The sequence below is a fragment of the Protopterus annectens genome, chromosome 9.part0 (assembly GCF_019279795.1).
Source record: "Protopterus annectens isolate FY-2018-M chromosome 9.part0, PAN1.0, whole genome shotgun sequence".
NCBI lineage: Eukaryota > Metazoa > Chordata > Ceratodontiformes > Protopteridae > Protopterus > Protopterus annectens.
The window spans coordinates 1,936,394,709-1,936,419,094 of record NC_056743.1 but is presented as its reverse complement, the minus strand read 5'-3'; the positions used below and the strand labels follow the sequence as shown (position 1 = coordinate 1,936,419,094).

Here is a 24,386-nt window from a genome sequence, read left to right as displayed (position 1 = left end):
TACTTCTCTGTTGCCTCCTTTTACAAATTTCCATTTTGTATTATCTTTTTTAGGAAATAAACCCCAAAGATTTCCCAACCACCTTTTGAAGGAAACAATCATACCAGCAACGATATAAAACAAAAACGCACCTTGAGTGCTCCCAACTACTGACCACTGTGGAACTTCGTCAGCTCAGTTATTGTATGTCTGCGTCTAAAAATACTATTTCTGAATTAAAAACTGATTACCTACCTAAGTACTGTTGTAATTTCGTATTAACTGCCGCACATCACCAAAACACCCCCCCCCCCACACTTGCTTTCACACTGGCTCTCCCCTACCTTTCTCCAGCTAATATTCACACACTTCTTTACATATAGTTCTGTACCATTCATAGCAATAGCTAGTTCACCGCTATTGGATAACATACCCTCTGCTTTTCTCCAGGTCTTCCCACTCTAATAACTATCCCTGCCTCACTCTTCACAGTTGCTTTCTGCTGCTTTTACTGTCCTACTGGTTTCAGTTAAGTTACCTTGTGGTGACGCAGCCAATCTTTCTACACATCCTGCTACAAAAGCTAAACTATACACATACTGATGGTCTCGAAATGCATAATAACATTCGGAACACGGTCCATGCCCTCCCAGGTCCACCTGCCACTACCTCTCGCAACCACATACCTCACCCCCTCAATTGTCACCTCCCACCCCCTCTCCCTCTCCCAAAACATTAAATATCTACTCATTCAGAGACTTGTAAATAAGATCACAGAACTGCATTTCTGGATTACCAACACCCCCCCCCCCCAATATCCTAACCCTGTCAGAAACATGGTTAAAACAACATATCACAAACACTAAAATCTTATCCCCAGGTTATAACCTCTTTCACTCTGACAGAATCAAAAAGAGGGGTGGAGGCGTTGCCATCCTCTACTCTGAACAACTTAATCTTTCCACACTTTTCACTTCTTTACCTAGCTTTGAGCCTGCTGAACTTCTTATTTTAAACTGTTACCTAAACTCTCACAAAAAATTTGCCATAGCCAGTATATATATCCTTCCAGGGAACAATATTCCTATCCTTGAGTACATACTCTCATAGATTGCTCAGTACGTACCATACAAAACCATCATCCTTGGTGACATAAACATAGACTGGACTAAACTTACAACTATATCTCCTAATCTCAGCATCAATCGTCACGGCTTCCACAAACTCATTACCTCCCCTACTCGCACTAACAAAAGCTACATTACTGGCCCTCACTTCAGATCCTAGTCTTTATCATAACCCTGGGATACTTCCAGACTCTCTAAGTGACCATTTTTCTACCTATATCCAAAGACCAGCTTTATATAGAGAATGTTGTAAACACACCAACTTTAGTCCAGATACTTTTAACTCTAAATTGTCCAGCATAAACTGGCCCTTCCTTCATCAACTCCCTCTCAATGAGACTTGAAATATTCAGTCAGATTTTTCTATACATACTAAATTCACTAGCACCTGTCAAAAAAATCAGAATAAAATCTAGCTTTGCCCCTCTGCTCACCAAACGTACCTGCTCCATTATACATAAAAGGGATAATGTCTGGAAAGCCTGAGTCAAAAACAAATCCCCTCCCCTACTTCAAAAGTACAAAGAGCTCCAAAACCTTTCAAAGAAACTAGTTGACAATAATGAGAAGAATTTCTTCTGCTCCACTCAATCAATCCCACAGAATAATCCAAAAAAAATTCTGGACAACCATTAATAATCTTCACTCCTAACCCCTTCCCACAACACTGCTACTGAAACAGCCACTCTGCTAAACAATTGTTTCATAGGAACAATCCAAAAACTAACTCAAAATAACAACACTTCCTGTACCCTCCTTCATCCCCCAACAAAATGCCTTCCAATAGCTTTTCATTTAAAACCAGTTCCCACCACCTACATCAAATCTCTCTTGCTCAGACTTGAACCTTGCTTCCCCTCTGCTGATAAATTATCTTCTTATTTACTTACAATTGCTGCGGAATCCATTGCCTGCCCAGTCTCTATACTCCTAAATAGATCCATTACTGAAGCCTGTGTCCCTGATGCATGGTAATCCTTCTTTACAATCCCAGTACATAAGGGTGGAAACTCTACCGATCCTTCTAATTATAGGCCAATTGCTATCCTGTCCCCTATCTCCAAAATTCTTGGGAAATGTGTACATACCCAGTTACTCAAACACCTGCTTGACAATAACCTGCTAACCTCCACCCAACATGGCTTCAGACCCAACCACAGTACATCCACTGCACTACTTTCCTTCACCCAGACAGTAACGGAGACCCATGACAACAACATGCTGCTCTCCTGCTTATTCTTTAATCTCGCTAAGGCTTTTGATACTGTTTCTTACTCTAAACTTTTAAATAAAATCTCATACCTTAGTCTCTGTAGCTCATCAGTAAACTGGTTCCCCAGCCACCTCTCCAATAGGTAACTATCTGTTCGCTGGCAAACTGTCCTCTCCCCCTTCCTTCCAGTCAACACAGGAGTTCCTCAAGGATCAATCCTGGGCCCCCACTCAACTCCGTTACGATATGTTGATGATTCCAAACTTATCACCAACACCCACAGTATTCCTAAAATCTTAACGCTGACTCAAGATACCTTCTCATCTGTTGAAACATGGCTCTCCAATAATCAGCTAGTACTAAATCCTAAAACAAAACTCCTTTTCTTTCCTACAATACTGGCACAACACAAATCCTACTTTAACATCACCTCCCTCAACAATGCCAGCATTAAAGCTGAACCTCATACCAAACTACTTGATGCCATAATTGACAATTAACTAAAATTCGACCTATACATCCAACAATGTATTAAAAAAAAACACCAGAAACTTGGGCGACTTTACAGAAATCGGAAATTCCTTACACCTACCTCCAAACTTTCTCTGGCTCAGTCACTCCTCTTACTATGTTTACTTTATGCTGCCCCATCCTTGCTAATATTCAGTCTACTCTATTGACCAAAGCAGACCAAACATACAATAAAATAGCCAGATTTGCCACTAACCTTACTCACAATTCTCATCACTGTCTCGTCCTAAAGAAACTTCAATGGCCTGAATTCTGTCATCAACTACTACTGCCTCAATTATATATCGCACATTCTGTTATCTACAATACCTCTTCCTGCCCCTCGCTTGCCAACCTAGTATCTTACTACACCCCCCTCTGACCCCTTCCGCACTACTGATTAAACACCTTCTTGACATCTACAAACCCAAAAAGAACATTAGAAAGTCCCTTTACAAGTACTTAGTAACTCATGTCTGGAACACACTCCCCCTCAATATAAGAAATCTTCCAAAAACACCAGTTTAAAAGAGAATTAAAACACTGTCTCCAAAAGACTTGGTCCTGCTCATGCTAAGCCCCCGCATGACATCACCTGCTCGTGCTAAGCCCCCGCATGACATCACGGTTGTCTTTACATCCCCTCTTTTGGACTTGACTCCTCTTCTGTTCTATTAGAATTATCGCCTCCTATTTACGCTCTGACATGTAATTCAGTGATGTTACCCTCTTGCACCAAAAGGATGGAACTTATACCAATACTATGTCTCTTTAGTTAAACTGAATGTACCTCTTTTACATTGTATTCTTTTGTAATGGAATTTTCATTGGATTATTGAGTTTCTGTGCTATAGACTGGAGTTTCTCTTTGTGTTATGGGATTGTACCTTTGACTGTTATGTTACTGTATGTCTTTTCCATGCCTGTATATTGTTTGGAGGTTTTCTACTCTGGTCTCCACCAAAAATTATCCCTTGGCTCAGTTGGACCAACCTGGTTAACAAATGTCCAATAAAAATAAAATATTTTGCCAGCTTGTGAATTCATTTGCATTTCGTACTTGGTATCAAGACTCTGATTGCCAATTTTCAGTGTTGTTGTTTAGTCTGTATACAAATAGCCCCGTTTGTAGCATGTCTGTAACATCCTAGTAAAACTGCATTGAATCGTGAGTTAGTAACCCTCACCCCCCCCCCCACCCCCAGACAAAAGCATTGACTGAGTTGACAGAAACCTTTGTTCTCTAAATAGTGCTGAATGACAGTAAGTAAGTTTGCTGTAATCTAAGCAAGCAAAAGGTGCAATGAGAGCTCTTGAATAGTACTTTGATTTGAAGGATCCCACATTTATTCTGAGTACACAATTTTTTTCACTTCAATTTTAGGAACTGAATGAATTTCGTGGTAACTGCTCGCTGCTGTTTCATTATGATTGGATCAGTGTCCCCCTTGTGTATACCCAGGTAAGCAAGCAGGTTTACTGAGTTGTTGGTTTTGCTTGTGTACAAACTGGGATTATGTCGCTGCATGCAAGATTACTTTTGTGCAGTTTTTTTGAGGTGACTCAGGCAAGTGCTTATACATGCTTTGCACTCTGTTATGAACTGAACATAATTTATGCGGATCAGGTTTCTTGTCATCACAATTTAGCTACTGGTAATACATACCACTGAGTGTTGACCTACAAATACAACCGATGGCTTAAATTGCATTTATTTTGTTTGAATGAGCAGTCTTTGGCAAAAATATTGTTTCTGATAGTTTGGGAATTTCACACTATTAGCTTAGGTAAAGTCTTTTTTTATTTTTTTCTTGTGAGTTTTGTTTTTTTTTTTGTTTTGTATGCAGTATTAACTGGCTTATGTCATTTCACTACATAGAAAAAAAACCATTTACTTCAGTGTATTAACTAGCTGCCTTGTCAAATTACTCCTTTAACCAGAGTACTAAGTAGATGGTTGTTATGTTAATCACCTGGTTGCTTCCAAGGGCACACCTTAGGTTGGGGCATTTTCTTTTGACTCTGGCCACAGCAACTCCTCCTTCCTGTCATTGCACTGGACATGAGCTATTTCCTTTGACAATGAGTGTAATTGATGTGTGGTGTTAATACCAACATAATAGTAATTCAAACCTGCTGAATGCAAATAACAGACCAGTTTGCCCCTTGCAGCCCATTCTGTATTACTAAAAGCAGGTTACTGACTGTAGTTCCTTGAGGGACTTGTGTTTGACTTGGCTTAGCAGGTAGGGTACCACTGATATCAGTTATGGGCCTTCATGGTTTGGTCAGTAAGAAGACTTGTATCTTGGTGTTTCTGGAAGAGGGCACCCATACAAAAATTAATGCACCACTATGCTACTGTCTGTTGCTCCAGGGAGATGTAGAGTCACTCCAGGTTCTGAGACATGACCACAGCACTAGTGGAATAACTTATGACTGTCCCCATCAAAGGTCAGCTACATTTATTATGGTAGCAAAAACATTTGCCATCTAAAGTAATCTGATAGCCATTTTAGTAAAAGTGTTATCTGCAGCAAATGAGGCAAAATTTTGAAGTTTTATGAAGATGCCCATGGAAAAATGTTCCAACATTCTTCCTTTGGCAAATGTTTACTATAGTGAAACATCCCTATACAGACAACTTAACATGGTCAGTAAATTAAAGCAGAACCGCACCCACAGACTCAAAAAAAAAAAAGAAAAAAAAAAAGAAAAAAAAAAAACATGTTTATTTCATCTTGATTTGGTGTTTCCCACATTTTAATACCACTCTGGGACTATTTACAGGTTTTTAAATATTTTTATATGTAATTTCTCAGTCTGACCACATGGGGTCTGGCATCTTGAAGTAATTCTGTTTTTTAGTCTACCTCCAGGTATTCCAAAATGCAGTGCTTGACTGTAAAAATTACATCAAGCAGGCTTCTTTCTTCCTAAAGCTCCTGTTACTGCATTGATTTTACATGCATGCACTGCTGTCTTTCAGTCAGTTTTGCCGTTCAGTGACTACTTAAAGCACAAACGGTGCAAATCCCACAGAACAGACTTTCAAAGTGCTTTTTACTGCTGCTGCTTTTTAGAATGGCTAAACTGCATTTTTTGTGAAGCCTGAATTGTACTAGTTTGACTGATCTCCCATCCCCCTTTGCACCTAACTTCCCTAGTTGTCAAAGTGCTAAGGGTAATTTGATCTGTTACCTGCTGTGATTAACATCTCACAGCAGGAGACTTGACTCCTGTACTGTTTCTTTGTTCTAGCCTTTACTTTCTGTATCGGTAGGGGAAGGACCAGGGAGCTGTGACATCATGGCATGGTAGGTTTTTAGGACGGTAGTGATGATGTCAGTTTGGGGAGGGAAATGGCCAGAAAGCTAGCTGTATTCAGTGGTCTTGATGACATCAGTGAATTGGAGACTGCAGGAAGGGTGGAACAAAGTGAAACCACCACAGTACAGTAAGGTGCTGCTGTTCTAGTGGAGAAAAATGGTCGATTTAAAATATTTTTACATGCTGTATTTTTGTTTATTCATAGCAGGGACAGTAAACAGGGAGAAAAAAGACAGAGAAGTTGAGCATTTAATAACAGAATCCCGTTGTCCTTTAAATAAGCTAGTATGGATGCGTGTGTGCACATTGAAAGTGTGCAAAAGTGTTTCATCAATGTTAAAATAATTTGAAAAGAAAACTGCCAGGTGAATTTACTATTTTTAATGAGTTCATTTGCTCCTGTTTAACTAGCTAAGTTGTACTGGGCACAGGGGTGATACTGAAGCAGCTAAATAGAACCAATGGCAAAGCGAACACCTGTTCTAGGGGCCTAGACCTATGCTAGACCTGTACTACTGCATCAGAAACACCAGATGGCATCACAGGTACCCAACTCAGCTCATCTCCCATTTCTGAAATAGGCTGCCCTTGCCTATCAGAAGGGCAGAGTACTTCCCCAGAACATTCTAGATGATTGGAAGGGTATTCACAAATTTTCACTCAGGACATGTCGAGAAAGTCTGCTTAATGAGGGCATTTTAGTCTCCCACTGATACTGGGTGATGTGGCTGAGATCCTGATGGTCTCCTTCGCTGTAAGCTTACGAACCTATTAGCCTTATTAACTTGTTCAGCATGCAGGAGGATATCAGAGAATCAAACTTAGATTAAAAAATAAATCTCCCTAGTAGCGCACATCCTTAATTATGGACAATACTGCCAGGCATTGTTCTTGCTGTGTCATTAGAAAGCTAAATGTTGTGGTTGAAATCGTTCCATTAGGTTTCCCAGTTACACTGTAAAACCGAGGTCCAAACTTACAACTGTTGGAGTGATGGGAGGAAGTTGCCTGGCTTGCATATGAAGGAGGTTAGCAGTTGCTCTAAGCAAGAAAGCATAGGAAATTGAGCTCCATAAGTTGACGGACTTGATACAGGAACTCTCTTGGAGTGAGTTAAATGTGAATTTAGTACTTTACAACTTTTATAAACGGAGGCTTGCATGTCCTTCTAATGTATGATGAAATGTTTTTCACTTATCTAAAAATATTTGCGCTTTTCACTTATCCAAAAATATTTCCTTCTGACTTCTAATGGGATAATTTCACCCCTTAACCGTTTGAAATCCAGTTTACCTCTTGGAAAAATTGGGTGTGCAGATGAAAAAGCTCAGCTTTGAGAAACTGAGTACTCTCCAGTTGTAATGACAGCTGTGGGAAGATGGGGAGTTGCACTTAGACATTTTTTATCATTTGTAATAGATGATGCCAGTGCTGGTTAAACCGGCAGGCTGTACTGATATCATTTTGGTCTTTAGTTTTACTTTTATGAATTCTTTCTACATGTGAAGGGAGGGTTAGAAAGTTGGGGAGAAATCATTACTTCTAGTGAAGCCCTCAGAATGTTGTGGTCTTTGGTTTGACTTCTAGAGTTTGAATCCGTACCCCCTCCACCCCACTACAGGCTGTATGGACACCCACCCTTTACAGGGTGCCAGCATGCCTCTTGGATAAAGCTTTCGTCATCCCATGTTATCTTGGTTCTTTCTTGGTGCAGCACATGTCACATGACCTGCTTGCTAGTATCCTTTTGGGATGTACCTTACCAGACACCTGCAGCAACTGGAAAGACCCCAAAAGTACCTCACCAAGAGGATCAAAGGGCTCAAACAGATGCCATATGCTGCCTGGTTAAAGAAACTCCAGCTCTACTCAGTGGCATACCACTTGCTCAGAGGCGATCTGTGCATGACGTATAAAGCCATGTCCAACCCGGAATTAATGGACATGCTGCACCTCAGAAAATCCAAATCCCATTGAGCTACACGCTCAAGAGACTTGAACCTCAGCACTGAAATAAATAGGACATGCTGGAGGGACAGATGCATAACCCAGAGGCTCCCTTCACTCTGGAATAAAATCCCAGTCCAGGTTAGGCAGAGTCCCTTATTGACTCTCCTTCAAGAGGAATCTTGATGAGTGGATGGGAGATCATAGGTTTACCCCAGGTATCACTTCTGTGTCACTGTTAGACAGAGGCACAGTATACTAACCTCGAAAAAGGGCATAGCTAAATTAATTTAAAATGGGTGGCGAAAGCCAAACACACTTTGGCTAGGTTTATAAATGCCCTAGGGCAGATAGCCTAGTATGAACCTATGAACCTATTAGTTGTCTCTCATCAATTGCTTGCTCCACAGCTGTGTGCAGATAACCCCCCTTCCTTTTGTAGGGCACCTCAAAGTCTGGGTGTGGAGATGCTTCATTCCACACATTTACTCCCCTTCCTCCATACAGGGGCTTCCAGACTGAGGCTTGGAATTCTTGGGTAAGCCGGATTATTAAAGTCGGTAGCCCAGACTCCTTTAGGGATCCTAGATGGGACAGCATCGTGGCCTTTGTCCCCTGGGGCCTTGCACAGGAAGGGAAAGTATATCCATCTTCTTGCTTTTTCCAGACAAAAAAGAAAACACTTTAGGTGGTACAGGAAGATGCAGGATGTATCCTGGGAATGTGTTTATGCCCCTAAGGTGTAGGTACCCATCTGGCCTGGATGGAGAGAGATGCTGAACTCTGGATGTCACAACTTTCTCCTATAACTGGCATGAAGTGATAATACGTGAGGATTTCAAGTTGATGACGAAATATGTGATTTAAGTGTCAGTTCTTTTAAAGTCCTATAATCAGGACTCCTATAAACAGTCCATATTGTTCAGGAATATGTCTGTTATAGTGAGCAGAGACATTTGTTTTTTGCCCAGGTTTGAAGCCATGTTGCTTACATGGGAGAAGTCCATACTTGCATGTTCTGGAGTATATTAAAATGTTTTCCTTCTCCAGTAGTGATGAGTCTGAGGATTTACTTGCAAATATTTTGATCTTTAAGTTTGGCGCTGATAACTTGTTTGGAAAGGTATTTCTTGGGGGTGCAACTATAATGAGAATGGAGATGACTGATTTCTTGTAGCTGCGGGAATTTAGGGTGCAAAGAACTGTTGATTTTTTGCTTTTACTGGGGTTAAAAAAAGTACTTCCACAATTTGCAAAGGTCATAATGTAAAAACTGCAGTACGTCATTCTTCCGTCCAGCTGAAGAGGTGGTACATTTTGTTGTAGGGTGATTTTGGTGGCAAATTATATTTGTAGTACGTACAAGGTGTTTCAGGAAGGTATGCGTCACCTATAAGGGTGAAGAGTTGTCGTCCCTGGAAATCAATGTACAAAGTAGGGTCTGTATTACCATATCGAGTGGTAAGAACGTCGCACGCTCATATGAGTGAAAACACACAAGAACAGACTTGTTTTTTTTGGGGTTGTGGGACAGTGAGGATTGGAATATTTGCCCTGTCCCCCCACAATAGCAAGTTCGTTCTCTTGCATTTTCGCTCATATGAGCGTTCGACATTCTTACCATTTGATATGGTAGTATAGACCCTACAAACTACAGTTGTGTATGTATGTAGCATAATAGATATTCTAACGGATTGCTGCTGCAGTAGTACAAGCTATTCAAATCCTACACCTTACCACTGGTCAGCCTTTCAAAGCTTGAGTGCACATTCCATGTGTTCTAACTGTCAGGAGGTTGAGCGGAGTTTTGCATCTAAAGATCGACAAAAACCTTGGTGCTTCCTTGCCCTTAGGAAATGTAATGTAAATGAAATGTAGCACAAGTGTAACTATGTACACAAAGGTATAAACATTCACACCCTGGCAAAACAACGTCACAGTAAGAGAAGGGAGCTGGAGGGAGGGGCAGCTTACTGCAACAGTGATCTAGAACCTCTGCTGTTAGTGTATGTTCAACATTAGGTCACAGTTGCAGTAACTTCGGCTGTTTGGGTATATTTACCATGGCTAAGAAAACAAGGTGGAAGTAAATTAAGATCATGAGACTGGTCCTAGCAAGGCCTGTTCTGGACCTAGAAAAGGAATCCAGTTTGTAGTGATTTGTAAAAGTATGTACACAGGGCCAAGTTGCTGGCTCTAGAATACTTTAGACTCCACTTCTTTCCAGAAAGCCATTAAAGAAGGTAAATCTGTGGTGAAATGGGTCCTTAACCATGCCTGGAAGTGAGTTGTTATGACAATTGTGAAACAGAATGGGACAACCATCTAGAAATTGCCTGCTTTGACACTGGTTATCCTTTCCTTTTACCTTAACAGACAAACAGCTGATCAGCTTTCCTGAAGGACTGAATTTTGTCTAGGTAGTATCTAAGCTGCTTGTAAACATCTAGAGTGCAAAGATTATTTTCTCCATTGTTTTTGGGGTAAAAAAAAGACTGAGATTAATACTGTTTCAAGGTGAACGGATACCCTTCACTCTTAAAAGAAGAAAGAGGGGATGCAATGGCAGATAAATGTCTGACAATGAACCTTGAAAGAGGAGTAAGAATGCCTAGAGGACCGTTAACTCACACAAATATTTTTTTTTAAGTTTTTATCTTCTGATGTTTAAGTCCCACATTTGAGCGGGTTTCTGCTTGCTTGCTCATTTTGCAGCACAGCGCACTGCAGTGCAGGTGTGCGCCATAGCCAGACAGATCATTCTGACAATTTTTTCCTTGGATACAGCTGTAGTACATTAGTATAGTCCTCATATTTAGTACATCTCCACTCTTAGAAGCATTGCTAGTGAGCTGTGACCTATTAATTAAACTACCAGCCAAAAACCCTGTCAGAAATACCCATCTACAGAGCATCTCCTAGATCAGTCCTGAAAGCACCTCCTTTGTGATGACCTCTTCTAACCTAGCATTGTGGACAGTTGAACTACCCCTGTTTCTCCTGCCAGCCTTGTTTACTTGGGTCTCCTGAGGCAGTGTAGCAACTGCCTCATGTACACTGACAACCCTCTACTAAGAACTCACTCTAGTACAGAGTGCGAGAGATGTATCTACACCAAGAAACTTGAATCCCTGCTTTCTCGCACTTGATACAGTAACACTGAAGAGGGAGTCAAAAAAACTTACTGAAACACCAGAGACCTCCAAAACACTAGACTATTACAACTAAATAGTACCCACAGTACCCTGAAACACCAGAGACCTCCAAAACACTAGACTATTACAACTAAATAGTACCCACAGTACCGAAGACGCATGTCAACACCAGTGTCTCACCTAGCAAGCCTTTAAGGCATAACATTCAAAAACCAAATTTTCTTGTCATTCGAGACTCCATAGTGAGACACACGGATGTCCTACTCACCAGGTTAGATGAGGAGAAAGTCGCAGTCAGCTGCCTGTCTGGTGCCAGGATTCGTCAGATCACGCGTGCACTTGGGTCTCTTGGTAACAAGTGCCATTATGTCTCTGTCATAGCTCATGTTGGAGTGAATGACCTGTGATGTACCTCAATGGACAATATGAAGAGAGTCATTATTGAGCTTAGAGTGTGTGTCCCAGGCAGATATGCCCCTAGCCTTCAGCAGCATGTTACCCTCGCCTAGAATGATGCCACAGTATAAACAAAAATTATCGAGGAGTGGCTTAGTTTTTGGTGTCATTCAAAGAGGATCCACTTTCTGTCGGCCTGGGATGACATGGTCATCGGTCCTCACGGCTTTGCCAGAGATGGTTTGCACCTGGCACCACTAGGCTTTTGACTGCTGGCAAAGGCTCTTGCCTCTCCTATAATGCCTTTTTTTAGACAAGGTGTCAAAAACAAAATTGCCAACGTGAAAATTGCCAACCATAACAAAATAAGGGTTATGCTGCTAAATGCTAGGAGCTTAAACTAAAAAACTAGGTACCCTGGAAGCACTTCTGTCACTGGAGGAAGTAGATTTCTGTGCAGTAACAGAAACCTGGTTCAAGGCTTCAGAGTACCCCAGCCTTAAAAAGCTACAATGCTTTCCACACTTTCAGACTGCAAAACAATGTGTGAAAACAAAAGGAGATGGTGTTTCTATACATATTAGAGAGAAATTCACCTCCCCGACTTGTTAGACTGGACAACTCCCATGGAGTTACTCCATGTTCAGATTACTGTGAATAAGACCCCCATTCAAGTCATAGCTAGTTATAGATCCTTCTCTGTGGATCATGATGCTCATGAGGCCTATTTGACCAAACTGGATTCAATCCAAATATTTCCAAACACGCTAGTCACGGGGGATTTCAGTTATCCCACCATCAACTTGGAAACCTATTCAAGCCCTAACTCACTAGTGCAAAAGTTCCTTGACTTTAACTCAAATGTCCTAGAACAAATTGTTCAAACCCCAACAAGAGGAGTTGGGAGGGTGGCCTAATGGTTAAGGTGCTTGCTTTACAAACACAAGGTGCAGGGTTTGAGTCTCACAAGAGATAATTGGCTAGGCTTAAAATGGTTCGCAAGGGCAGTTAGCTTGGTACTAACCTATGAACAAACATACTAGATCTGGTCCTCACTAACATGACAAAGAGATGCACCACTGCAACTGTCTGACCCTCATTAGTTAAACATGACCACAAATCAGTCACCTTCGTACTGGCACTAACACCAGAACTCACAAAGGGCAAAGTCATCTCTAGTGCTGTAAATGTACTTGGACATGTGAACAGTTTCCCTGTGTGGTCCGTAAACAAGAACTTTATATGAGAGGAACTGAATGATCTTTTATAATATGTCGTCTTTAATTCATGCATTGGGGTCTGATATTAAACTACCGCCATCAGAAGGGGGGCAAAAGGCACCAAATTATAGGGAGCACTGAACTTTCAGTTTACAAGGCTCCATATCTCTCAACTGTACAGATTTTTGCCTCATATTTTTGGTGTGGTTTTCTGGCAAATTAATGGCAAATCATTGCAAACTGAAGTTAAAAAATAATGACAGACATTTGAGTTTGTCTCCATACCCTTCAGACAATTCATGCTAATGCAAAACCTGTTATTCTATCAACTTTCTAAGTTTGTAAGAGCAAATTGTCCCTATTTTTGGGCCTCTGTCCCACTTTTGTTAATGGCTTTGTCCAGATTTCTTGCTCTGAGGTTGAGAGGTATGATACAAGCCTGTTCAGCAGTCATAAGATGGCTTGTAGATTACCTTTAATAAAATGCTGAATAGTGGGACACTTTGTAGGCTGCCTGTGATTACTTAACAATGACATCTATGATGTCAAACTGTCTTTAATAGAAATGGCCTATTAGGTTGCTCCATTGATGAATATGCTTTATCTCTCTACTGTCACTGTTCATAATAGTACAGGATTGTTTGAATTGCCTTGTTATGATACTTTGGTATGGTGAGAAGAATTTTATGACGCGTGTGTACAGTGATGACTTGCTTGTGATTATTACTAACATTTTACCAGGCTCGCTTGCTTGAAAGTTCCAGTAGCTCCAAGATGTAGAACTGATTGAGTTGCAGAGAATGTAGAGCACAGATGCGATTAAGAAACAGAATATGTTCACTGACTGTATGAGCCACCTGCGTACTGTGGTTGAAATATGCCAGGATTCATACATGTGTGGATCTTCAGACCTGAATAAAGATATAAGGATGGAACGTTCTCTGCTTGTTACTACAGTTAAAGGTATCAGGATGGAATGTTCTCTGTCTGTTACTGCAGTTAACGGTATCATAGGTTCATAGGTTGGTACTAGGCTATTGGCCTTGAGGCCTGTACAAGCCTAGCCAAACAATTCCCTGGATATTTCTTCCCACAATATTTACTTCCCTGGACCCCTGTCTAGCAGGGCGACTGACGTGAATTTCCTATCTCCCATCCAATCGTCAAGGCTCCTTTTTAGAGGGCCAAGGAGGTGCTCTGCTTGACATGTATGGGCAGTCTATTCCAGAGTATGGGCAGTCTCTGGGTCAGGAACCTATCCCTCCAGCATGTTTTGTTCATTGTGATGACAAGGTTTAGATCACTGGAGCATGTGACTGTGAGGGATTGGGATTTCTTTGTGGAGCATGTCCAACAGCTCAGGGTTTGACATGGCCTTGTATGTTAAGCAGAGATTGCCTCTGAGTAGACAGTATGCTACAGAGTACAGCTGGACTTGCATAGGGCATCTGCTTAAGGCCTGTGATTCTTTTAGTGAGGTATTCCAGCTGTTGCAGATGTCTTGTGAGGTACATACCAAATGGGGCATTGTACTCTATAATGGGTCTGATGAGAGATGAGTACAGTGGGACAATGACCTCCTTTTTTTCTGGATGAAAAGCCCTTAGTGATGAGGTGTGCCACATACAAGGATTTCCTGACTGTTGTGGCGATGTGGTTATCGAAGGTGAGACCACTGTCCACTGGTGTCCCCAAGTCTCTCATCACACTTTCAGTGTTTAGTGTACTGCCAGCTATGTGGTAATTCATGGGTACATGTTTTTTCCCAAAGGTGATAACTATACATTTCTTGGCATTAATTGAGTCCATGGCTCTGGCACCAAGCATCTGTTTATGTAAGGCCCTTTTGTAGAATATCCACATGATTTTGGGATTCAATAATGGCTCCCAGTTTGCAGTCATCTGTGAACTTTGTTAGCCAGAGTCCCTTAGTGTTGGCCTGTACTTCAGCGAAGTAGATGCCAATCGAGAGCGGTCCCAGGACTGAACCCTGAGGTACTCCACTTGTCACTTGTCTGGAGCTAGATTTGGAGTCAGCTACTTTTACAGTCTGAGTTCTGTCAGTAAGCCAGTTGGCAACCCATTGAGTGATGTAGGGATTTATGCCCAGCTTAGTAAGTTTATCTATGATTCCAGAGTGGGGGATGGTGTTGAAGACCTTGGCAAGGTCCAGATAGGCTGTGTGGACCGCCTTACCCTCGTCCATAGCTCTGGAGACCTGATTCGAAGAAGTCAGTCAAGTTTAGGAGAAAAGATCGGCCCTTCATGAACCCAAACTGGGTGGGGTCCAGTGTTTGAAGGTTGCCAATGTCTTTGTTTATAAGTTCCATGATAATGCGTCCCATGCCCTTGCAGATCAGGCTCATCAGACTGATGGGACGGTAGTTCCCAGGATCCAAGGTGGATCCCTCCCTTGTGGAATGGGCTAACTGTAGCTGTGCGCCACTCAGTGGGCATTAAGCCTGAGGTGAGGCTATGATTAAACATGACACTTGGGTGAGGTGCCAGTTCAGTTTGTAGTTCATGTAGTATACAGCCTGGGATGTCATCTTGTCCAATGGATGCTGTATTTTTAGCTTTGGTGAGTGCACTTTCTACCTGTGTGGTCATGATTACCGGAATTTGGCAATCTTTAGGTATTTAGATGGGCCCTTTAGGAGGTGAGAGGGGAGTAAAGTTGGCACTAAATCGATCTGCCAGGATATTGGCAATATCCTTGGGATCAGTATATTTAATGCCATTCTGTTGTAGTTTAGAGCAGATCTGAGCATTGCCATTTAGATTCTTGATATAACTATAGAATGCCTTGTGGCTGTTTTTGGAATCTTTGGCAATTTTATTTTCATAACTAGCTTTGGAGGATTTTATGAGGGATCTCAGCTTCTTACTGAGGCTGGTAAGGGAGTTTTTTGCATCCTGGGATTTTCCTCTTTTCTGCAACAGTTTCTTCTGTTGAATAGTCTGTTCATGGCAGGGGATCACCAGATTGGCTTCCTTTTTTTGGAGGAGAGCATCTTGGTTCTATGTGGGATGGCACAATTCATGCATGAGTGGATGTGCTCATACAGTGCCTTAGTGTAGGATTCAGCAGTCGAACTTTCAGCTCCCGTCTGCATGGGTGCCATGAAGTTTGTCACATCTGACTTAAGTAGCATGAAGTTGGCTTTGGAGACGTTTTTTACGGATGTTTCCTTACTGGGGGGTGGGATGTGGATGTCAAGGGAGATTTGCTTATGGTCAGACCTGACCAATGAGGGGGTGACCACTGGTGTGGAGTGGAGCATCTATCTCCCATGTTGGTAATGACCAGGTCTAGGATATTGGAGCCCCTGGTGGGACAATGGATTAGTTGATCCAGGGCGTTGGAATGTATGAATTCCAAGAACCATTGGGAAAAGGTGTTGGTACTCAAAGTAGTTTTTCCAGTTAATGGCAGAGTAGTTGAAATCACCCAGTATTAGGGTGATTGGTTGTATCTTAATATTTTCCAGTATGTTTAGAAAGGTGTAGTGAGAATCTTGGGGCATGGTGGGGGATCTGTAGCAAGCTACAATTTGGTTTGCAGTCTTACCTAGTGTTAGTTGCACCTGAAAAAGTTCAGATGCATTGTGTTGGGCAACTAGCCTTCAGGTGTGAATATCCTTAGTGACTATGGACACTGCTCCACCTTTAGTGTTTCGGTCTTGGTTTGGTGGCCATAAAGTGTGGTAAGAGTTGTAGCCTGGTATTGCAGGGGTGTTCTGTGGAGTCTTGAAGCAGGTCTCAGTTACTGCACAGATATCTATGTTCTCCATTTTTAGGAGTGCCTCGAGAGAGTGCATTTTGAGGTTTAGACTTCTAGCATTGAGTAGCATTACCTTCAGATTTTGCATGCTTGTATCTGTTACGGTGGTGATTTTGTCCTTTGAACCTTGCCTAAAAAAGGCACTATAGGCATGGCAAGAGCTTTAGCCAGTAACCTGAATCCTAGGGGTGACAGGTGCAAAACATCTCTGGCAAAGCATCGTGGTTTGTCGATCATATAGTCCCAGGCAGACAGATACTGGATCCCCTTTGAATGACACCAGAAGCTTAGCCAATTGTTGTGGTCAATCATTCTGTCCTTATACTGTGGTGTCATTCTGGGCAAAGGGAGGATGCTACTCAGGGCCAGGGTCATACCTGCCTGGGCCACGTGATCCGAGAGCTCTTCTGTGTCTCTTTTCATGTAGTCCAGGGAGGTACGTCTCAAGTCAAGGTGGAATGTTATCTGCTTGTTACTACAGTTAAAGGTATCAGGATGGAACGTTCTCTGCTTGTTACTACAGTTAAAGGTAAAAGTATGGAACGTTCTGTGCTTGTTACTACAGTTCTAGTTAAAGGTACGAGGATGGAACATTATCCACTTGTTACTACAGTTAAAGGTATCAGGATGGAACATTCTCTGCTTGTTACTACAGTTAAAGGTAAAAGTATGGAATGTTCTGTGCTTGTTACTACAGTTCTACAGTTAAAGGTATGAGGATGGAACATTATCCACTTGTTACTACAGTTAAAGGTAGAAGGATGGAATGTTCTCTGCTTGTTTCTACAGTTAAAGGTATCCGGATGGAACGTTCTCTGCTTGTTACTACAGTTAAAGGTAAAAGTATGGAACGTTCTGTGCTTGTTACTACAGTTCTAGTTAAAGGTATGAGGATGGAACATTATCCACTTGTTACTACAGTTAAAGGTATCAGGATGGAACGTTCTCTGCTTGTTACTACAGTTAAAGGTAAAAGTATGGAACGTTCTGTGCTTGTTACTACAGTTCTACAGTTAAAGGTATGAGGATGGAACATTATCCACTTGTTACTACAGTTAAAGGTAGAAGGATGGAATGTTCTCTGCTTGTTTCTACAGTTAAAGGTATCCGGATGGAACGTTCTCTGCTTGTTACTACAGTTAAAGGTAAAAGTATGGAACGTTCTGTGCTTGTTACTACAGTTCTACAGTTAAAGGTATGAGGATGGAACATTATCCACTTGTTACTACAGTTAAAGGTATCAGGATGGAACGTTCTCTGCTTGTTACTACAGTTAAAGGTAAAAGTATGGAACATTCTGTGCTTGTTACTACAGTTCTACAGTTAAAGGTATGAGGATGGAACATTATCCACTTGTTACTACAGTTAAAGGTAGAAGGATGGAACGTTCTCTGCTTGTTTCTACAGTTAAAGGTATCAGGATGGAACGTTCTATGCTTGTTACTACAGTTAAAGGTAGAAGGATGGAATGTTATCTGCTTGTTACTACGGTTAAAGGTATCAGGATGGAACGTTCTCTGCTTGTTTCTACAGTTAAAGGTAAAAGTATGGAACGTTCTGTGCTTGTTACTACAGTTCTACAGTTAAAGGTATGAGGATGGAACATTATCCACTTGTTAGTACAGTTAAAGGTAGAAGGATGGAATGTTATCTGCTTGTTACTACAGTTAAAGGTATCAGGGTGGAACATTCTCTGCTTGTTACTACAGTTAAAGGTAGAAGGATGGAATGTTATCTGCTTGTTACTACAGTTAAAGGTATCAGGGTGGAACATTCTCTGCTTGTTACTACAGTTAAAGGTAAAAGTATGGAACGTTCTGTGCTTGTTACTACAGTTAAAGGTATGAGGATGGAACATTATCCACTTGTTACTACAGTTAAAGGTAGAAGGATGGAATGCTATCTGCTTGTTACTACAGTGGTTTTTGCTGTCATGCTGGACGATGTGCCACTCATGGGCTTTGGCGAATCAAGTACTTTATTTTGGTTCAACAGCTGGATTCTTTTTGATTAGGATGTACCTGTGTATTGTAAGTACATCCTCTCTGTACAGTTGGCTTTTCACCGTGGGCTTACAGTTCCTCCAGTATTCCAAATATGTGCTGTAAGCTCCCTATTTGAATTGTAAAGACTCTAAATACCAAATGCCGACAAGTTGAAAACCAAGAAAAAGAGCAAATTTCTATGATTGTTGCTCTCTTTAAACCCCTTTTTTGAAGGGGGGATCCCCCTCACTCCCCTTGAGCTTGTATATATTAACTCTGACCTCGGTATACCTCAGAGAAAAGGGAATATCTCTAGAAATGGCTATCTTGGACTTTGTATATAAAGCCTGTTGTTTGGACCTTCAGTCTCTGCTTTAGGACTTGCGCTAGCTGGTCCCAACATTTCAAACGGTTACTATGTTGCAGGTTGACTGCTATACCTCTAAAATTGCTTATAGTTGTGTGTGCATGTATGGGCATACTGCAAAGGGCTAGCCCTCTCCATCTGGGATCGGTGTTACTACCTTGCACCTTAATGAAAAAATGTCAAGTTCTCTACATTTTAATAAGGAGTGATTCATTTCTTTTCTGTATATCTGCAGCATACTTTGTTCCAGAGATCTGTTGTGCAGATTACTGAATGACTTTCTAGGTGTTTAGTGATGTAGTGCTTTGGTGTGTAAATGCACAGGAGTACAGGAGACTGATTCAGTTACTGTATAAATATGGTCAGTATAATTTAAAGTTGAATAAGAGCTTAAACTTAGTTATGGAACTGAGAAGAGGTGTGGGTGATGTTTTAAATTTGGAAGGTTTGAAGCCAGATTATGAAAAGCTTGAGTTGAACAAGTATTACCACTAGGCAATAAACAGGAGCTTGAGGTATGAAGATGCAGTGTAAAATTTACTGGCGCATTTCTGATATATTTGGAGTAAAAAAAATGGGTCAGGTTCTGATCAGATATTGGATTTTGTTCTCCAGTGTTTAATTTTCTGGGCACTAGACTAAAATATTGGGTCTGTATTAAAATCATGAACTTTCAAAAGGTTGAGTCTCATAAATCCATCTGCAAATATACAGAGCTGAGTATATTTTTTGATTTTAGTTTGTACTGTTAATTGTTGCTTGGATCTCTGTTGAAAACTGTTTTGTCCTACCCACCCTCCCTATTTCAAGCTTGTAGTTTAAAATTTGGTGGCTTTTGCAGTTGCCCGCACCACTGTAGATTTGATCTAGGACACTCCCCCAGTCCTATCTCTTTACCACATTCTACCTAATCAGCTCTTTCTACACTTGCTTTTAGTCCTGTTTAATTTAATTGCATTTTTTAAACTGTGTTTGGTCTAATATTGCTACATACTCAAGTGTGCTAGCTTGCACTGCATGTGAATTGTTTTTACTACTGTTTTAGCTACTAACTGTAAGCCTGTTTCCTACCTTTCCTGTAACTAGTGTTCCAGATACAGATTTGTTGTATCCAGGACTGAATGTAAGCTTCTGAGACCCCCAAGCCTTTTTGTGTTGGAGGGAAGCCTTCTAAATTATCAGAGGGAGCGGTAAGCACTAGGTAACCTGCCTACTATATAAGGAGTGGTTCTGGCCCAGAAATTGTAGCTATTGGCCATTTGGGCAATCTCTTCCATCTCTCTCAACTTTCTGATTTGAAAGCCTGCATTTGCACTTGTTTCTGTCCTGTAACTCGTCTAGTGCAGATACAGATTCTTAGTTTTAGCAGTTAAATTTGCTTATTCATGCTCAGCACTTGTTCAGAACTTGTAAACACTAAATAATCTACTAATTACTACAGCACTCAGCCTTCCTCATTACTTGGAGGAAAACAGTTTTTGTACTTGTTTTCCTCACTTGCTTAGATAGAAACAGCTCTTGTACTCACTTTCCTCACTTATCTAGAGGAAAGTAGTTTTTTATTCAGGCATGTCCAAGGGTCAGCTCCCAGTGTTCTCTCCTGTCTATGTGATGAATCTGGGCATCTTGGGGCAATATAGAAATTGCTTCATGTACACTGACAACCCTCTCCTCCTACCACCCAACACTACACCCTGTGAGACATGCACTTATCTAGCCAAACTGGAGGTAAAGCTCTCTCCGACCAAGACTGAACTTGACAGTCATGAGGAGAAGGTAAACATTTGCACCACAACACACTCATCACATAGTCTCACTAAATCTACACCACCAAAATCCACACATAGTAACACAAAAACATTTGCGGAGGCTCTCAATAATAATCTGTCTAAGCAACAGAGACCTCCAAAGCAGAAACGCAAGCAACCTCCATCCCCCAACACAACCCAAATGACACATAGCCCACAGACTCAGTGTGCCACTCAACACAGCCAATAAGGCAAAACAACGTACCCAACACACTAGTCATAAGTGACTATAGTCAGGCACACTGATGTCCCACTCACCAGGCTAAACAAGGAGAAGGTTACTGTCAGTTGCCTGTCAGGTGCCAGGATCCGACACACAACCCACGCACTCAGGTCACTCCACAAGTACAAGTATCACTCTGTCATTGTCCATGTTGGTGTGAATGACCTGAGACGTACCTCCCTGGACTACATGAAAAGAGACATGGAAGAGCTCTCCGATCTTGTAGCCCAGGCAGGTATGACCCTAGCATTCTGCCATCGCCCAGAATGATACCGCAGTACAAGGACAAAATGATTGACTTCAACAATTGGCTAAGCTTCTGGTGTAATTCTAAGGGGATCCAGTATCTATCTGCTTGGGATGACATGGTCGAAAGACCACGATGCTTTGCCACAGATGTCCTGCACCTGTCACACCTGAGATTTTGGATACTGGCTAAGGCTCTTGCTGCCCCTATAGTGCCTTTTTTAGGCAAGGTTCAAATGACAAATTCACCACCATAACAGGAACAGGCAAGCAGAAACTGAGGGTAATGCTACCCAGTGCTAGAAGTCTAAATCTCAAAATGCACTCACTCGAGGCACTCCTTAAAATGGAGAACATCGATATCTGTGCAGTGACTGAGACCTGGTTCAAGGCTCCAGAGAGCACCCCTGGACTACCAGGCTATAACTCATACCACACTTTTCGGCCATGTAACCTGAACCGAAACACCAAAGGTGGAGGTGTCCATATTCATTAAGGATGTCCACACCTCCAGGCTAGTTGCTCAGCATAATGCATCCGAGGTTATCCAAGTGTGACTAACTTTGGGCAAAACTGCAATCCAAATTGTAACTTGATACAAATCCCCCACCATGCCCCAGGATTCCCACTCCTCTTTTCTTGATGTGCTGGAAAATATTAGGGATCAACCAAACACCCTAATAATGGGTGACTTCAACTACCCCACCATTAACTGGGAAAATTACTCGTATACCAACTTCTTAGCTCAACGCTTTCTGGAATTCATAAACTCCAATGCCCTGGATCAACTTATCCACACCACCACCAGGGGCAACAATATCCTAGACCTAGTCATTACCAACATGAGTGACCGGTGTTCCACACCTGAAGTCAACTCCTCGTTGGTCCAGTCGACCATAAGCTAATCACCCTTGATATCCACATCCCCCCACCCCCACCCCCATTAAGGAAACTACGGTAAAAAAATTTCTCCAAAGCCAACGTCATGCTTCTTAAGACAGAAGTGGTGAACTTAATGACATCCATGCAAATGGACAATACAGTTACAACTGTTGAATCCCACACAAATGCACTGTATAAGCACTTACACGAGTGCATGGATCGTGCTATCCCAAACAGAACCAAGACGCTATCCTCCAAAAAAAGGAAGCCAATCTGGTGGTCCCCTGCCATAAACAAACTGTACAACAGAAGGAAGAAACTGTTGCAAAAGAGAGTGAAATCCTGGTCAGCCTCAGTAAGAAGCTGAGATCCCTTATAAGATCCTCCAAAGCTAGCTATGAAAACAAAATTGCCACTAATTCTAAGGACAACCACAAAGCATTCTATAGCTATGTCAATAATCTCGATGGCAACACCCAGATCTGCTCTGAGTTACAGCTCAACGGCATGAAAATTACAGAACCAACTGATATTGCCAACATCCTGGCAGATAGGTTCAGTGCTAACTTTACCCCACCCCCATCCCCATCCCCCTAAAGGGCCCATATCTATACAGGAAGAATGCAGAGTCCCTGTAATCACAACTACACAGGTAAAAGCTGCACTCTCTAAAGCCAAAAACACAGCATCCATGGGACCGGACAACATCCCAGGCTGTGTTTTACATGAACTTCAGAACGAACAGGCTCCCCACTTGAGCACCATGTTCAATAATAGCCTCACATCAGGCTTTGTGCCTACTGAATGGCGCACAGCAACAGTTATCCCACTCCACAAAAGGGGGAACCACCACTGATCCCGGGAACTATCGGCCTATTAGCCTGACGAGCCTGGTCTGCAAGGCGATGGAGCGTATCATCTTGGAACTCATAAACAAAGACATTGGTAATCTCCAAACTCTGGATCCTACCCAGTTCGGGTTTGTGAAAGGCAGATCATGCCTCCTGAACCTGATCAACTTCTTTGAGGCAGTCACCAAAGCCGTAGATGAGGGTAAGGTGGTTCACAAAGCGTATCCTGACCTGGCCATGGCTTTCGACCCCATCCCCCATTCTGGAATTATAGCTAAACTCAGTAAACTAGGTATAAATCCCTACATCACAAGATGGGGTTGCCAACTGGCTCACTGACAGAACCCCACACTGTAAAAGTTGCAGACTCCAAATCTGACCTCAAAGCAGTGGCAAGTGGAGTACCACAGGCTTCCGTCCTGGGACCTCTCCTGTTTGGTATCTACTCTCTATAGTACAGGCTAACACAGAAGGCCTCTGGCTAATGAAGTTCGCAGATGACTGCAAACTAAGAGCCATAGTCAAATCCCCAAATGATGTGGACATCCTACAGAAGGGTCTCACTGAGACAGATGCCTGGTGTCAGAGCCATGGCCTCAAGCTCGGTGCCAAAAAGAGCTGTGTCCTCCACTTTGGTAAAAACTCTGTACCCATGAACTACCACATAAGCAGCAATCTACTTAACACCGAATGTGTGATAAGAGACTTTGAGACCCAGGTGGACAGTAGTCTCTCCTTTGATAGTCACATCACCACAGTAGTCAGGAAGTCCTATGTGGCACACCTCATCATAAAAGGGTTCTCATCCAGGAAAAAGAGGTCATTGTTCCCCTCTACTCGACACTCATTAGACCCATTATAGAGTACAGCGCCCCTTTTGGAATGTACCTCACAAGACATCTGCAGCAGCTGGAAAGGCCACAGAAGTACCTCACAAAGATGATTACTGGCCTCAAACAAATGCCCTACACTGACCATCTCAAAAAACTCCAGCTTTACTCTGTAGCATATCGCCTGCTCCGAGGTGATCTCTGCCTAACATATAAAGCTATGTCAAACACAGAGCTATTGGACATGCTACACCTAAAGAAATTCCAATCTCTCCAAGCTACACGCTCTAGGGACCTAAACCTTGTCACCACAATAAACAGGACATGCTGGAGGACAGATTCCTGTCACAGAGACTTCCCATACTCTGGAACAGGCTACCCATCTATGTCAAGCAAAGTTCTTCATTAGCACTCTTCAAGAAAAATCTTTAGTGGATGGGAAATAGGAAATACACCACGGAGATCACTTCTGTGTCTCTGCTCGACAGAGGCACAGGAAAATAACTTTCTTGGGTGGCGTAAACAGAGAATCT

General features: G+C 42.0%; 1 protein-coding gene across 1 annotated transcript in view; it reads left to right on the top strand.

Annotated features, from left to right (window-relative positions):
- Window positions 1-24,386, top strand: part of LOC122812332 (bestrophin-2-like) — a 222,456-nt gene that overhangs the window by 147,085 nt on the left and 50,985 nt on the right. Inside the window, exon 5 of the mRNA XM_044084743.1 lies at window positions 4,214-4,291. Within this exon, the coding sequence (XP_043940678.1) occupies window positions 4,214-4,291 (78 nt within the window). The remainder of the gene's footprint in view (window positions 1-4,213; window positions 4,292-24,386) is intronic.